The sequence below is a fragment of the Malaclemys terrapin genome, chromosome 2 (assembly GCF_027887155.1).
Source record: "Malaclemys terrapin pileata isolate rMalTer1 chromosome 2, rMalTer1.hap1, whole genome shotgun sequence".
NCBI lineage: Eukaryota > Metazoa > Chordata > Testudines > Emydidae > Malaclemys > Malaclemys terrapin.
This window is the reverse complement of record NC_071506.1, coordinates 256,118,068-256,134,647: the sequence shown is the minus strand read 5'-3', so window position 1 is coordinate 256,134,647 and position 16,580 is coordinate 256,118,068. Positions and strand designations below refer to the sequence as shown.

At 43.9% G+C, this 16,580-nt stretch overlaps 1 protein-coding gene across 4 annotated transcripts in view; it reads right to left on the bottom strand.

The window, feature by feature from the left end:
- Positions 1-16,351, bottom strand: part of JCAD (junctional cadherin 5 associated) — an 86,218-nt gene extending 69,867 nt beyond the window's left edge. The window contains exon 1 of one of the 4 annotated variants that reach the window (XM_054020829.1): positions 16,240-16,351. Coding sequence is in view for 1 of the 4 variants with exons in the window: in XM_054020831.1 (XP_053876806.1) it covers positions 15,590-15,627 (38 nt within the window). In the remaining 3 variants the exon portion in view is untranslated. Of the gene's footprint in view, positions 1-15,589; positions 15,712-16,239 lie in introns of those variants that run through there. The other 3 variants (XM_054020831.1, XM_054020828.1, XM_054020825.1) reach the window with 3 other exon arrangements.
- Between the last annotated feature and the right edge of the window lie 229 nt (positions 16,352-16,580).

The following is a 16,580-nucleotide window of genomic DNA, read 5'->3' as shown; positions in this document are numbered from 1 at the left end:
TGATTAGCATGATGCACATGCTGTACAGAATGGTCTGGGTAGCCCTTCCCTTTCCCTGGCAGAGTGAGGATGTTATCTGTGGCCCTGGGGATAATTCTTGGTAGGGTGAAGGGCAATCCCTGCCTCTCTCGCAAAAAACCTGAATAAAGGGCTTTGGAGAGAAGTCACGCCACAGACTGCATGCTAAGCGTGGAGCGCGGCAGCAGCCCATCAATGGCAGCTATTCCAGCACCCCATGTGGACATGAGCATTGCAGGCCCATAGGTCATGCCCCAGCTCAGTATGCAGCCCCCCCTTGCTTGCTCTCAGAGAGGCAACACAGAGCAATGGCCAGGGCCCTCAACCAGGATGCAGGAAACCAAGATTCAAATCCCTGTGCTGCCAATGGTCTGCTGTGGGAGCTTGGGCGAGTAACTTCATCTCTGCCTGTGGCCATTTTCTCTCCCACCCTTCAGCTGTTTATTTAGATGGTAAGCTCTTTAGAGCAGGGAGTGTCTGTCATGATGGCTTTGTACAGCACTTAGCACGATGGGATCCCAATCTCAGTTAGGGCCTGTAATATAAATAAAAAATATAATAATAAAAAGCTGGGGAGTGACCACCCCCAGAACAGTGAATTGCTGTATTTCTTCTGCTTTGGGGGCTCTTCCGTTCCGTGCCTTCACTCAGTTCCACCCTTTGTGAATAGCAGGGCACTTGCTCTGCATATGTACATTGCTAATAAAAATATGAATGCTATTAATGAAGGACATCTAGGACTCTCATATTCAACCTCTCACCCTTTATAGTGTGTACCTGAAGGGAAAGAAAGGTTGTGTGAATGGAAGGACACTGCACCAGAAAGAACTGGTTTGTATACTTCTTGAACTTTTTAATGTGACCGGGCAGCAAACCAGTGCAAATGGCGTGTTATTTTTCCATGCCTTTGTCCCAAAATGTGTATTTCACGGGCTTAAAAGAATAGTCTATTAAATGTGATAAATGAGGCCATTTGTCACCAGCCTTTTAGCTTTTCTATTAAAGTAGGATACAAGATAATGAGGAGGGCTTGAAGAAATCCTTTGTGGTGTTGGAAACCAGGGGCACATGATATATGGAGTGGATTTTATGCCTCTTCCATCATGTGAATGAGATCTGACAATATTCCCCTCAGACCTCGTGAGTCTTTGACAGAGAAATCAGAGACAAGAAAAAAATCACTAATGGACCAAAAATCAGTGACAGGTTCAGGGGCGAAAAAGCAATAAAGATAAGAAGAAATTCACTTAGTGTAGGGTAAACCTGTCTCTACTTGGTTTCTTTAACCTCTTATTTTAGAATTTGGTTAATAGCACATCTCGGTCTCCACAGTGGTATCCCTAATTAGCCAGACTTTCTCAATAACAAACGTGGTAAAAAGCCTCAAGCGATTTAGTCTCATCTCCACTGAAAGGAATTATGGACTAGATTTGGCCCCTACAGTGGAGGCTGGAGGGAGTGGTGATGCAGGAGCTGGTTTATAGCAGCTAGAGACTCCTCCACAGTAGAGCAATCCCCAGGTGGGGAGATCCTTTTAGGCTCCTTTATGCCACCAGAGCAGGTCAAAGTGGGCCAGACTGTTCTGATTTGTTCAGAATTACACATTTTGGGCCACATGTTCAAGAGAGCCCCATGTGCTCTTCATCTCTACAGTTACATGCAGTTGCCCTGATTCAATGGGCAAATTGGGTGATTCCACATGCAAATAGCTGTTCAGGCAACTGATTTTTATGGTAGGAATATAACCCAGGCCACTTGTAGTAATTAGGTAATGCCTAGGTTCAGCTGGATTAATTGAGCATGGAATTTGAATGTGACCCTTATTTTCTAGGCACGTCCCCTGACTAGCACTGCAATTACTGTACGGATTAAACTTTTACTGCATATACCTCTATACATTAGGAAACAATCTACTGTGATGTGTGAGACAGATGTATGCTCATAGAAATGCTAACTGAATGTAAAGAAAATTTCATAGGCTTTATTACCATACATTAGGCACTTCAAAAATAGCACTTGTATTTTAATTCCGCCTACATTCTAAATGCTGCATTTGTACCTTTCTCCTGCTCTCACCTTTGCGCTTTCCTCCATGCAATCATTAAAGTGCAGCACTTCCTCCCTTTCCTTTTGCCTAAAAATCAACATACATATACAGAGCAAGATAGAGATATAGGTACATATAGATGGCTGTAGCCACAAACAAATAACCAAAGAGACCAGAGTCTCTGGAAGTTTGAATCTATGTTGTATGTATCAAATATATCTATACTGTATGGCCTGTGTTTGAATTAGATTGTCCCATGGATCTTCCACAGGCTCTGGGTGAGATCTACAAAGGGACTTAGGCGTTGCAATGCTGAGCATCATGGTGTCCAGGCTGCAGGAAGGCACCTTGCACTGCTTAGCACTCCGTGAGTGGGAACCAGCTGTTTGCAGGCCGGTGGCTTAGGTGCCTACGCCATTACTTGCAGGAATTAAAGATGCATCTGTCTTGCTCCACACAAACATTTAGCCGAGTGGTTAGCACACATGCCAATATGTAGGAGACCCAGGTTCAATTCCCTCCTCCCTGTCAGAGGAAGGAACAGGTGTTTCCCTCCCCTCCTCTCAGACGACCAGTCTAACCCCTGAGATATGGGATATTCTGACGTGGAGCTCCGTCAATCTCTCCTGTTGAAGCTGTTGCACTCTAGATAAGTAATAAAGAGTGATTGGGACAGGGGGAATGGACCCAGGGTCTCCCACCTCCCAGGTGAGTGTCTGTGACCCAAAAAACCTCTTTATGTCAACTGCCAGAGGGCAGAAGGGGTGCACAGAATCCTTGTGTCAAGTATGTGCACCATAATTCACCACAGGGAGGCCTATAAGGCCCCTCCTGAGAGGCAGTAGCTCACTGGTCATTGTAATCATTGTGAAATACAGATAATATTTAAGAACTTATGGACCTATACTGGAAATTATGTTCTTAAAACCTTGAAGTTAAAGGCAGGTCACCAAGAGGGGCATGGGGCTGTAAATGCTTATCTCTCTATCTGGTCATTGTCTATTTGCATACTGAGCCACCAGCTGATCAAGAATGCAAAACTGACGAGATCGTGAAATCTACAGGAAGAAACACACAGCAGGAGGGTGTCTGTTTATGACTAAAGATCAAAGGACTGTTTTGATATATCTGGGGTTGCAAAGAGACACATGGTATCCTTCACCGAAGGGACAAATGGCAGTGTGTTTTGTCTGATGTAAAAAGGATCACAGCAAGGCCTGGCTGAAAATCCTGGAAGGACTTTGGGGTGAGCTTTGCTTTATAAGACACCAAAGTATCTAGTTAAATAAATCTAGCTTCTAGAATGTGTGTTATGATTTGATTTGATCTGTACCCCTTTGTGAAAAACACTTCCATTTGCTATCATTTGAATCTCTTTGTTAAATAAACTTTGGCTTGGTTTCGCTATAAACCCGTAGGCGTGGACTCTGTGGCTGATCAGCACCCACTCAGTTGATCCCCGGCCCCGCTCATCAGGTTGGGGAGGGTGGAGAGCGGCGAGTGGGCAGGGGCCTCAGAGGGGATGGAGTGGGGGTGGGGAAGAGCTGGGGAAAGGGCAGGGCCTTTGGGGACGGGGTGAACGAGGGCAGGAAGAGGCAAAGTAAAGGTGAGGCTTTGGGGGAAGGGGTGGAGTGGGGCTGAGGCTGAGGCCTCAGGATGAAGCAGGAGTGAAGCCGCTCCAGGGAAAAGGAAAAGTCAGCATCTGTGTATAAACTTATCTAAATGCTGTGTGTTAAACAGAGCAGTGATCAGAGGTAAAACTGGTAAGCTGGGGTGTACTGCTTCTCTGGGAGCAGTGACTGATTACTGTGAGTGTTCAGTGGAGCAGGGGCAGGACCCTCCAGGCACACGCTCACAGGGCTCAAGGTACCTATCCCTAACCCGCAGAGGGACAGTGGAGCCTGTTCAGGATGAGAGGAGAGGGTTTGTATTGCTTGTGACCAATGGAGTTAGGGAGCTGACCCCTGGAAGCCATAGACAGGCTTCCTCACGCTAAGGGCAGATGGTAGCAAGGTGCCTCACAACCCTGAAGCATCACGGTGCCCTAACCACTGGACTAGAGTCATTCTCTCTCTTGTCAGCCCAATGACTGTCTAAGTATTTATCCACAGTGGAACGATCATTGAGCCAGAGAGAGAGAGAGAGAGAGAGAGAGAGCGCACGGGCATGAGCACCCACCTGGGAAGTAGAAGACTCTGGGTCTATTCCTGATGCTCTAACCATTCTTTCATTATTTATCCAGAATGCAACAGCTTCAATAGGAGAGACTGAGGGAGCCCCACATCAGAATATCCCATAGCTGTGATTGAAGACCTCTCCTGAGGGGTAGGAAACCCCTGTTCAAACCCTTTCTCCCACACTAGCAAATGGGAGATTTGAACCTTGGTCTCTAGCCAGTAGGCTAAAAGTTATAAGTTGGGCACTGGTAGAACCATCATCACCACCTCCTCAATTTTGAATGGGAGTTGATCCGGTAGGCGTGCTCGGAGGCTGACTAGCAGATTGGGGCCCGCCTGTGACTTAGGCGGGTGAATGCCTATCTTTCCCTGGTCCATGGCTCACTCTGGGGCTTAGCAGGACATAGGTGTCCAGATGGCTAGTGAGGCAGGATTGTGCATACCCAAAGGTAGGAACACAGATGCCTAGGGAGTTTTTACTCTGAAAAACATAGGTGCCGCATGAGTTTAGGGTCCTATAGGTTGGGTGGGAGTTTTGTGGATCGCAGTGGAGCCAAAACTGGGACTTGCGTGTCTACACCCTGCATTTAGGCACCTAAGTCTGGGGTCTAGGTGCCTCAGTGGCTCCCACCTCTGTCTTCTTCTGTATGTGAACAGCACCATGCACATGGTTGGCACTCGATAAATAAGTAGATGTCCATAGATATTAAAAATCAACTTACAGAGACCAGTGTCTACCAAGAGGTTTCAGAGGAAGCCCAGCAAAAATGAAGATTTTAAATCCTATTAAAAGAATTCCACAAAACTAATTCCCAATCAAGGGTACCAATTAAGTGAATGTTGCTATAAACTGCATTTTTACTAAGGACCCAGTTCAGCCAATCACTTAAGCACCTGCTTAACTTTAAGGCAATGAGATTTAAAACCATGCTTAAAGTTAAACATGAGCTTAAGAGCTTTGTTGAGTTAGGGCCTTAGAGCGCTCTAACTGGGTCTGATCTTGCAAACACTTCCTAGCAAGCTTAAGACTTAAGCTTTGTCTACACCGAACTTAAGTTGTTAAAACTTTTGTCGCTCAGGGGCGTGGAACCCTCCCGCCCTGAATGACAGAAGTTTTAATGACGAAAAGTGCTGGTGTGGACAGCACTTAGTCACCAGGAGACAGTCTCCCGGCAATGAAGCTACTGCCCCTCATTGGGGGTGGTTTTATTTTGTTGCTGAAAGAGCTCTCGCCCATCGACAAACACCGGCTACACTGCGCACCTTACAACGGCATGCTTGCAGCAGCCCTGCCACGCCATGGTAAGGTGCACAGTGTAGACATAGCCTTAGTAATGGGAATAGTTCCCCAGAAGACAATGGGACTAGTCATTTAGAATGTTCTAGGCCTGGTCGTAGTTTTCAGATCAGGCCTTAAATTAACATTTTGGGGCTCAATGCTGCATTATTAAAGTCAATGAAAGTTTTGCCATTGATTTCAATGGGAGCAGAGCCAACCCCTATCTGCAGGCTGCCCAGACTACATCTCACTGAAAGAGTGGAATAGCATTGCTCATACATGAAGTCTTGGTGGTCTTCCCATTTCCCCTCCTCCTCCTCCTCACTCGCTCAGTTCCAAAACAAATTGCTGTTGGAAAGGCTCAGACGGTTTTACTTAAGCATTCCTGCTTGTAATATGATCCCCTTTGTATAGGGAAGTGAACTGGTATAATGCATTGAATCCTGAAAGAAACAAAAATCAAATAGTCATAGGAAATATCAAGAAATATTTCATAAAATACATCCTAAACCACACAGTAGATTGAATGCTGCAGATGCACAGCTTAGATCAGCCTCTTTAACTGGTGCATTTTCAAAAGCACAATGGCCTATCACTAAAACGAGCAGGCAATGGAGTTCATAACAGCACTCCTTGAGTTCACAGAAACAAATCCATCCTTCCATCATAGACATGTGGGAGGCAAAGGCAGTGGAACGGGTGCCCAGTTATGCAGAGGATCTGCAGCTATACGGATCCCAAACCCTCTATCTTCCTATACTTCTCTCCCGGCTGTGAGATCTGAGCCCACACTGGAGTCCAAACACTGAGGTTGTAATAGCGAAACATGCAGGGATTTTGTCCATCCCTAATGCTGCAGAGCCCCCCCAACACAACTGATTCAGGATAAGAGGATTATGAGGATTTGACTCACTGCAATATACTATTTGGAACTGAAGGAAAGTGGTTCTGTTGTGAACACCTTTAATTGGCTTGTTCATCTTATTAGTTCTAAAAGGGTTAGGAATTAAAAAAAAAAACCCCACAATGAGCCAATACTGCCCCAAGTGACACCATGGACAATTCTATTAACTTTAGTGAGGTTGCACAGGGTATAAGTCAGGGCAACGTATCAGTTCAGAGCTGGTCAGCAATATGCTTTGCTAGAACAGTGGTAGCTTGTTACGGAGTTCAGGAGCTGTTCAAAACATTGACTTATCTGACTGACAAAACGATATTAAATAACTTACGCAGTTAAAGTAACCATGGTTCGGTGTAAACAATGTATAGTGCCAAGACTGATGCTAGACGCTATTTGGAGAATAGCAAGGCTGATTATATATATATAAATGAAGCTGAGAGGTTGCGGCCTCATTTTCAAAAATGGTTTCTAATTTCAATTTTTTGGATTTCTAATTTTCTGGCCAAGGTGTTTAATTTTCAAACATAGATGCCTAAGGTTAAGCACCTAAATACGAGTGGCCTGATCCTCTGAAGTGCTGAGCACTTACAGCTCCCATTGTAGTCAGTTCTACCACTGTGATGCACTATGGGAGGCACATGACCTCAGTGATTTCCAGCCAGCTCTCCTTAACATGCTCTTGGTCTGGAAACGACGTTATAAAAACAACTGAAAGGCAAAGACTTAAACTTGAAAAGAAAGAAAAGTTCCAAGCTTCGTTTGTGTTAATAAGGTAGTGTTCAGATAATGTAGCACAAAATAGAAATTTAAAGAAATAACTGAAGCCCTTCTCCCTGGATATATTCTCCTGGACAGATTTAAACTCACAAGTCCACTACTACATGACGCAAGTGAAGACGGAGCGGAAAATTAAAGGAAGAGCCTAAAGAATCAACACTGACACTAATGCAGGATGGTTGGCTGAACATGAGGAATGGCTGTATAATGGTTACAAGTTCCCAAACAGGGAAAAATGTGTTTCTGCTTAATGGATTGAGGTAATGAAGTATTGATTCTACATCTGAAATTAAACGGTGGAACATTGCATCCATTTTGCTGCAGATGCCATCCAGTAATTCAGAGAACAGTATGACAAAAGGTTTTTTTTGCAGTTGCTCCATCAATGAAAATAGAACGAAAAGGGTGAGAACTACTGAGGTCTAGATATTCAGCACAATACATTAACCTTATGGGAAAAAATTGTAGTATATAATGCAGTGTTACAATGCATTGTGCAAATTCAAAAATGCTTCTGCAGCCATCATCAGCATCAGGGTTGATTGAATGAAAAGGATGGCTGACACCCCACCTTTCCCAAAACACTCCATGGAGTTCTCTGGAGGATGCATCTCTTCAGTTAGTTCAAAACTATCATAAGTATGTTGGGATTTGCACCCAGTACAAGAAGGGTTTTGATTCAAACAGCGCATTTTATACACAAGGGACTCTACAGAAAAACACTAAGTTTACAGAAGCAACTGAAGGTTTCAGAGGGACTTGACAGACTGCAGGCTGATGACACTACTATTGTAGTTTCTGTGGAAATCTGGCTTGATGTAATTAACAAGAAAGAACTCAAACCACACAAGGACAAGATAAAAAAAAAAATGATTCAGAGCCGCCACGGACTCTTTCATTGCTTTGCCATAATGACTAAACCCAAATGGCCTAGAACAGGAAGAAATGGCTGAATTTTAGGTGATGGATCATAACCCTGAGTCCCTTCCTTCTCGTCTACCATTTAAAAGTGAAGAGTCAGTTTTCTACCCCAAATCTATGTTTGCAGAGGTTTTGTCACTGCTTGTTTGCATCAAAATGGCAGATGATTGAGGAAGTAAAATCAAGGAAGACAGGACAGAAATTCACAAAAGCCAACATGCTAGGCAGGGAGCTGCCTAAGCTAATCAGTGGCAGATGCCAACCACAGGGGTGTTTGCTAAGCCCCACTTTTCTCATGGAGATATAAGGATCTCCCTGCAGCCTCTCTGCTAGCAATTCACAACCTGGGACCCCCTCTGGAGTTAGGAGCCTGTGACGTTTTTGCAAAAACACAGGTGCCGAGGAAGCTTTTTGCTGAAACAATTTAGGCACCAAGTGAGTTTAGGTGCCTACAAGTTTCAGTGGGAGTTTTGTGAATCACACTGGAGCCTAAAACTGGGACTTAGAAACTTAAAATCAGACCTAGGCTCCTAAATCAGGCTTTAGGCACCTAAATACTTTTGTGAATCTAGACCTTTTTAGGCAAGGAACAGAGCACACAGAGCTTGTATTGACTTCAATGAGAGCTGTGAGTATTGAGCATTTTTGAAATCAGGCCATTTATTGAGGTGCCTCACGTAGTCATCTGACTCTGTGGGGAAAAAAAACACTAGATGATCCCTCTCTTGGAAAATTATTACTTAATCAAATTTGGTTTAAAAATTCAGTTATTTTAAGTTAAAACAAATATTTGATATAGATGTTTGTATTTTCACCCAAGCTTGTAAGAGTTACTGCTTATTAATGACAAGAAAAAAAGAACCCGTGCTGTTAGCATTGCATGTCTTCAGAAATAATTGACTGTGGACCAAAACAATTCCTCTTCCTGGAAGTCATTAAAACATTAAATTTCTGGGACAGCAATAATACCAACAGAAAACTTGCAAAAAATCAACTCAGAGATTGTGTGACACTCGGCACTGTGATTATGGCAGTCCCATGGCATGATCTGCGTATCAATAAGAAGATCTCAGACCTTTTACAAAATGAGATCCACTAAAATAACATGGGTAAAATATGACTTGCTTAGTGGACATTATTTTGTCTTGATTCATATTTAAAGAAAAGGTGCATTATGTGAGTTAAAAGTAGACTGTTTCAACCAGGGCCGGCTCTAACTTTTTTGCTGCCCCAAGCAGCAAAAAAAAGTGCTGCCCCACCAAGCCCCCGCCGACGGAGCCCGCCGCCCCCCCGCCGAGCGCCGCGTCGCCGGAGCCCGCCCCCCCGCCGAGCGCCGTTGGAACCCCTCCCTGAGCACCGCGCCGCCCCCCCGCCTCGCGCCAGAGCGCCCCCCGCTTCGCGCCGCCGGAGCGCCCCTCCCCCCTGCGGAATGCTGCGCCGCGCTGCCCCCCGCCACCCGAAGATTGGCCACCCCTTACCAGGTGCCGCCCCAAGCATGTGCTTGGTTGCCTGGTGCCTGGAGCCGGCCCTGGTTTCAACACGTGAAAAGTGTGTGTGTGTGTGTGTGTGTGTGTGTGCGCGCACGCGTGTGTGTGTGTGAGAGAGAGAAAGATCTTCAGCATGGAATAAAGAAGAGGGAGGAGGCTATTTGTGTTTCTTCAAGATGCAGTATTGACAACAGTATTTCTATTTTAAATGTCTACTTTGCACTGAAGTATATATGAGTGATTGCAGCAAAGTTTAGTACACCATAAATAAAGCCCTCTCTATGCTGACATACACCCTTTTCAACCCTGTCTAAATTGGTAAAATTGCCCAGGAGGCATGTCAAGTTATACTCCATCATGTGTTGTGATTGCTCCCCATGCTAGAAGGACTGGAAGTTCTAGGTACATTTTCATTTTAAAACCTTTGTGATCTGTGTGGGGCACAGGGATGGAAACCACAAGAGTTATGTTTGTTAGGCTCCTATGGCTCCCTTTTGGGCACTGCACTGAGTTGTGCAGCATAGCTCAGCACAGTGCGAAGTTTAACATCAGACTACATCAGAGGTTTAACAAAAGGAGGCACTTTCTTCCCTGCAGGTAGAAAAGTGCCAGGAGCATAAACAGCCAAGCTTCAGTACCTGCAAAATAAGAGAGAGAGAGACAGAAAAAGAGAATGGGAACACACTGCCAAGGCGCCACACTATTAAGTAAATGGGGATATCATTTCTGTATCAAGAGGCCTTGACCAGACACCAAAACTCCAGTGCTTTTGGTGTGATTAGAGCCCTGCATATATTCTATTCTATTACTTATATTTTCCCTGTGCAAGTCTCTGGCAATTTATATATTTAATTTTAAAAAATGGGCCCAAACTTTAGTGGAGTTCAGAATCAAAACCTACATCTGGATCTGAATTTCCCAGAGGGGCCTTATCTCTGTAAAGTGGTGAAACACCCATTCTCCCCTCACACCACCTAGATTCAGTGGCCGATCTGAACAGGACTTTGGGGTATTTAAAATCATCCCTTGGATGAGGGAGGCATTAAATAAGTGTAAAGAACTATCCCCTAAGTTTTGTGACTCTGGGTCACTTCTGCTTATTTTTACCGATTTACGTATTCTCAAACAAGAGGTAGTACATTAACCCCATGTCTTTACACATGCTTCTGGGCAACTACATTTGCATTGCACTGATACCATCACGACATACCAGGTAATTTCAACAGTCCAGGAGATACACGTCTGATGGATATCCAGGAGTTGGTATGTTGGACAGCACTGGTTAAGAACTGACAGAAATTCCCCTCTCACTGCTCATGCCCAGTGGTTTGTTCCTCATTGCTGCTTCCTTCCTAAATTCACCAGGGCTACCCAGAGGCTTCAGGGGGCCTGGGGCAAAACAATTTCGGGGGCCCCTTCCATTAAAAAAAAGTTGCAATACTATAGAATACTATATTCTTGTGGGGGCCCCTCTGGGGCCCGGGGCAAATTGCCCCACTTGCCCCTCCCCCCGGGAGGCCCTGAAATTCACCCAGCACCACTAGAAATGCAATTTGCCGAACTTCCCTGACTCGTCCTCTAGATGCCTCCTCTGCTTTAAAGTATTTGACACACAATGAAACAACCAGCTCACAGTGTGCCTCGCGTTTCAGAACAGTGTGACATATACAAGTAACTGAGGGGCTGTCTACACTGCAGTTAGACACCCACAGCTGGCCCATGCCAGCCAACTTGGGATCATGGGGCTTGGGCTAAGGGGCTGTTTAATTGCAGTGGAGATGTTCGGGCTCAGCCCAGCTCCAGGACCCTTCCACCGTGCAGGGTTCTCAGAGTTTGGGCTCCAACCTGAGCATCTACAGTATAAACAGACAGCCCCTTAACCTGAGCCCTGTAATCAGCTGGCATGGGCCAACTGAGGGTTATTAATTGTAGTGCAGACATACTCATAATCACAAGAATGAAAGTACATACCTAAAGCATCCACTTAGTGGGAATCTAATAATTAGTTATCTATCTATCTACTTCTACTGTTAATGAAAAAGTAAGGCCAGATATTGTTCTTTCTCTGTTACCAGACCTCTATTCACTCCTCAATTGGAACTGAATCACAAGCCAATAGAAAACAAACCAAGTCTTACAAATCAGATTTTTTTTTTGTATTAACCCTGAAGTTTATAAACTTCTTTAAGGGTCTCACATCTCCAAATGTGCACATTGTTTAGTGGTGCTGTGTGAAGTTAACATGAGGCCTATTATAGAGTGTGATCTGTTTTATATAGAAACATATTGTTTGGAACATCAAGAAAATTTGTTACAAGAGATTGTATTGTCACCTAAGATTGTATCCTTGAGAGGCAAAATCCTTTCTGCAGTTATCTGAATTGTTCATCACATATTTCCCTTACCCCATCTCACCGGTTTGAGCATAACACAGGAACAGATTCTGACACCTGCTGAAGTTCTTTGTACCAGTCCGCTGGCACAAAGCCACTGTACAGATGGCAGACCAAGCTGCCTGAATAATTTTCCAGCATGAGGGAACCGCCAGGTGGAGTATGCCTGGGGTAGTGGCCTTTATGCTATCTTCCCCCACCCCCGGTCCATGGTGGAGGGGGTGTGGGTGGGAAAAAAGGTATGGCTAGAGTGCTCCCATGCCCTGGCAATCCTTGCCTTGCTGGAACAGCTCCAGAGACTTGGGCAGCGTGAGCAACTTAGAGCAGCCATGACCCTGCTCTAAATTGTGCCTTGGGATTGACCTGGTGCTTAGCGGCCTCAAGATCTGAGAACTATAAAGGTGGCTTCAAACCACTTTTCCAAACCCTGCCCCCCTGCAGCACAGACACGGCAGATCCGAGGACCTGGGCCACAGTGTCAGAAGAGAGGGAACATATGAAACATATTTTAAATGTATCTTTAACAACAAATAATGACCTGTAAGAATTAAAGACAGTTAATTCATAAGTATGTGGAAACCAGTTGGGAAGATAAATCGCACAAGAGCCATCATTTTTCTGTGAGGAACTGCAGAATTAGCTTCATATCCATTACTCTGCAGCAAATACCAACTCTCCAACCAGATCCCCAATAACAGTACTACAGTATTTGTTGGTTTAGGCAATAACCTAATGGGTTATAGCAAACCAAATATAAAGAGTAACTATTTGGGGTAAGGGGTGCAGTAAGAGCTGGGTTCAAATCCCAACTGGGTTAGAAATAAAAAATGAGTTGGATGGTGTTAGGTTAGTTCCTCAGAGATGTTTGTCGTATGTGTCAGATACTGCACTGTTTACTATTAACAATGAAAGGACTGGAACAGCAAGTGTTGCAGGTTAGGAGTTAGATGCTTTTCTAGAGCTATGTGAAGAAGCTTGTACAATTCATGCCTGCACTAGGCACAATGGTGATCACATTCCTGGACTACAATCCAACTAATATATTAGTCCACCACCTTCTTGAGCACCATATTCACCCAGTAGATAGTAAATAAACAACGCTAATAATTAATATACTATAATGATTTCTTCTTCAATAGCTTTCACATGAGCATCTCACAGCACTTCAGAAGCAGTAACCACCAATTCAGCCTCAAAGCCAGCGCTCCTTTGTGCTAGGTCAGATCATGCAGGATTCTGTCCCTCAAACTGCCTCCACCAGGGGAGGGTTCAAACACGAGGGCAACAGGGAATGTATCCAGAACTGGTATGTATGCTTGCAAATGGAATTACGGGAATGGTGGATGGATGTGTCCTCTTAAATAGGGGGAGGGAGAAGCTGTTTGTTCTCCACAAAACACGTCACTGGAACATAAGCCACAAGTATCACCGGGACATTTCAACTCATCTCTGATGGGCTGGGATCCCCATAATCCAAGGCCCCCTGCAGCTGAAGGTTTGGCAGCATTGCCTAAACCATCTCTGTACATGAATTCACTCACCACTAGTACACAGCCACTTCGCGATGAAGCACAGCAGCTGTTCAATAGTGCACAAAACTACACAACAGGATAGGGCAGAAAGTGAAAGACGTCCAACAACTTGACACTCCGGGGGCATTCAGACCGGCAGAACCTAATTGCCTAGGTTGGAAAGGTGGGACTCCAAGTGGTCAGGACCTCCATTTTACATTTCAATCATCTGCATTCATCTGTTAAAGCACCATGCCCATCTATGGTGCTGTATATATAACAACATTCAAACAGTAGAAAAAGAGAAAGGCTAGTGATGCTATCAACCAGTTTTGCTGAAACCATCCTCCCTCCATAACATTCATGCACATTTGAGCTTCTCTTTTCTTGGGTAAAGGGAGCTTACAGTAAAATATAATGGTTCTCTGAACATACGCATCATTATCAATAAAAAAGTAACACAACACACACTCCTCTGGCAGGTTCCCATAAATATCTTCCATAAAAGTTCATTTTTCCACATGAACAAATTGTAAGTATGTGGGGGTTTTTTTCCCTCTGAATCTTGATACGGAACTTCAATTCTTGGCACTAGCCTGTGAAGTTAAAATGACATCAGCTTGACTTTCTAGACTGAAGTTTTATAGTTGCTGCCTAACCACATTTCTTTGTACTGAGAATATTCACTCTCCTCTTGGCTGCCTCTTTAATAGGGCTTACTGTTCATGGGTATCATTAAAAGCTGTGCATGTGTATTCACTATAATTCCCCGTGTTCCATACCACAAAGCAAGTGGTGGTATGGAGTGAGAAAGCTGCATTTCTCTCTACAAGACAAAGAGGCACTGTCAGTTTAGATGTGCGTGGCTTTGCCAACCTAATGGCTTTATAGTGGCATTGCATAGTCTGTGACATGAGAAACCTGACTTTGCTATCCACCTCAGGACTGTTTCTCCCTAGGACCAGTGGAGTCCAGGACATACTGTGGGAGGTGACGCATGTTGGGGATAGTGGGGGCAGGTGATGACCACTTATTGTATGAATACAGCCCACTGGCTGAAGCCACTCTACCAGCTATCAAACAGAGAAAATAGATTAATTGGAAGAGAGGGGGCAGTGGGAAAGTTAGTACCTCAACATGTGAATGGGCTGGAGGATTCAGAGTGCCACCTGTAACAGCATTTGTTTGGTGTTGTGTGCAGTTAGGGAGAACACAAAGAGCCTGGGAATGGGGCAGGATAGTGAGTGGCAACATGAAAAAGAATTAAACAAGCAATTATCTCAGTAATGGACGCTGACAGGATTTTCAGATGATGTGACCACTGATTTCCAAGAATGAAGACCCTAAGGACTGATTTCATGCCCAGGATCTGGGATGATCTAAACTGTGGGGGAGAAGCAGGACAGGTACAATTTGTACAGTTCAAACCTCTGAATAGAGTTCAAGCTCTGTTTGGAGCACTACGTTTCATGCCTGCATTTCAAAATCAAATAGGGTTTCAAGAAAGAGAGGATTTTTTACTACACCGTGTCTTTGAAAGCAACACAGCAAATATAAAGGCTCTTAATTATCTGGCAACACTGCATCAAAAATACTCCAGAATAATAGCTCTGCTGTTATTTAACAGCACTAACATATACACTGTAAACATATCCAGTGTGATCCTAGAGTGCACCGCTTTAGCCTTTTGCATGGAGATTACACTGGTCAGACAACCCTGGGAGTGACTGTACTTAACATTCAACAAAACAAATCAGGTTCTAGTTTAGCATTAGGCTGACTCGAACAGAATAAAATCCAGTTTTGTTACTGCACCAAACCCTATTTCATCTATTCCCTAAACACTCAGCCTCTTTTCCATGTGACAGAGAATCAGTGCTGCTATCCTCTCTCCATGTAAGCTTATCATTTCCTCATTTCACTCCTGTTGTATTGAAATAGCCACAAGACCAGATTAACAGTTAAAGATTGTGAAGCCATTTGCCAAATGCTTCTTGCTCTATTAGTAGCAACATTTTTGCAGTTTTCACACACAGACACACACAGAGATATAGACACAGATTGCAGGAAATTTTTACCTTGCATGCAAACAGGAGAGATCCTGGTTTCCTCTCATGGATCAGAAGTAGGATAAAAAAAACGCACCAAAACCCTAACAGACTCATCTGCTGAGAGTTCTCTAAATCCCAAGTCTGCTTCAGCTAGCGGCTCTAAGTTTGTGCTCTGAATAGAGGCTGTGTTATTTTAACCACAGGATTTCTAGTCATGGGGGAGGAGAGATGGATTAGGTACGTTTGCAATCTAATGCTTCACGTTTACCTCAAGTGAAATTAACTACTCTAAGCCTGATGTAAATAAGAACTTCTGAGATATAAATTTCAAGAGCCCTCAAACCAATTATGCCTAAACTAACATGTTAAATAACTGTGGAAAATTCCAGAGGAATAAGATAACATACTTTTGTGTTCTAAATAAAAGGCATGTGTGGAATTTCATGCTAGATACTGACACAAGTGAGACACAACAGATGAACTCTACAGACTAACCTATATAAGGTACAGTACCTTATACAATAATATTCCCAACACCTGTTAGGATGTATTTCATCAGACATCAGAGCAATTCGATTTATCATGATCCATGACAATTACATAGTTAGATGTAATATTTCAGTAAAGCAAATAGCATCTTTTTAGAATAAAAAGCAACATTTGTAAAGGGGCCTCACCAGGCTCTCCAGTTTTGTAGGTGCATAGGTGTCAGTCAGCAGGAGCAAGGAGATAACGAGAGCTCTTGAAACTATCATTTGCACTCGCAGACAGCTGTAGTCATAGTTAAATGCAGGAAAAAACTTGCGTCCACAAAACTTTTGAAAAATCAAGCTGAAAAGCTGTATTCATTGCCTGGTTTCTCATAACAGACACAGTGGTAAAGTATCATGGTTTGGCATGGGCTAAGTGACAGACTTCAGTGATCACCTCAAAAGCAATGATTTACAAAAATTGCAGCCAATAGGCCTCCTTTCTGAGCTGAAAGTCATTTTTGTAAATAAAACATGCCCTTGAATTT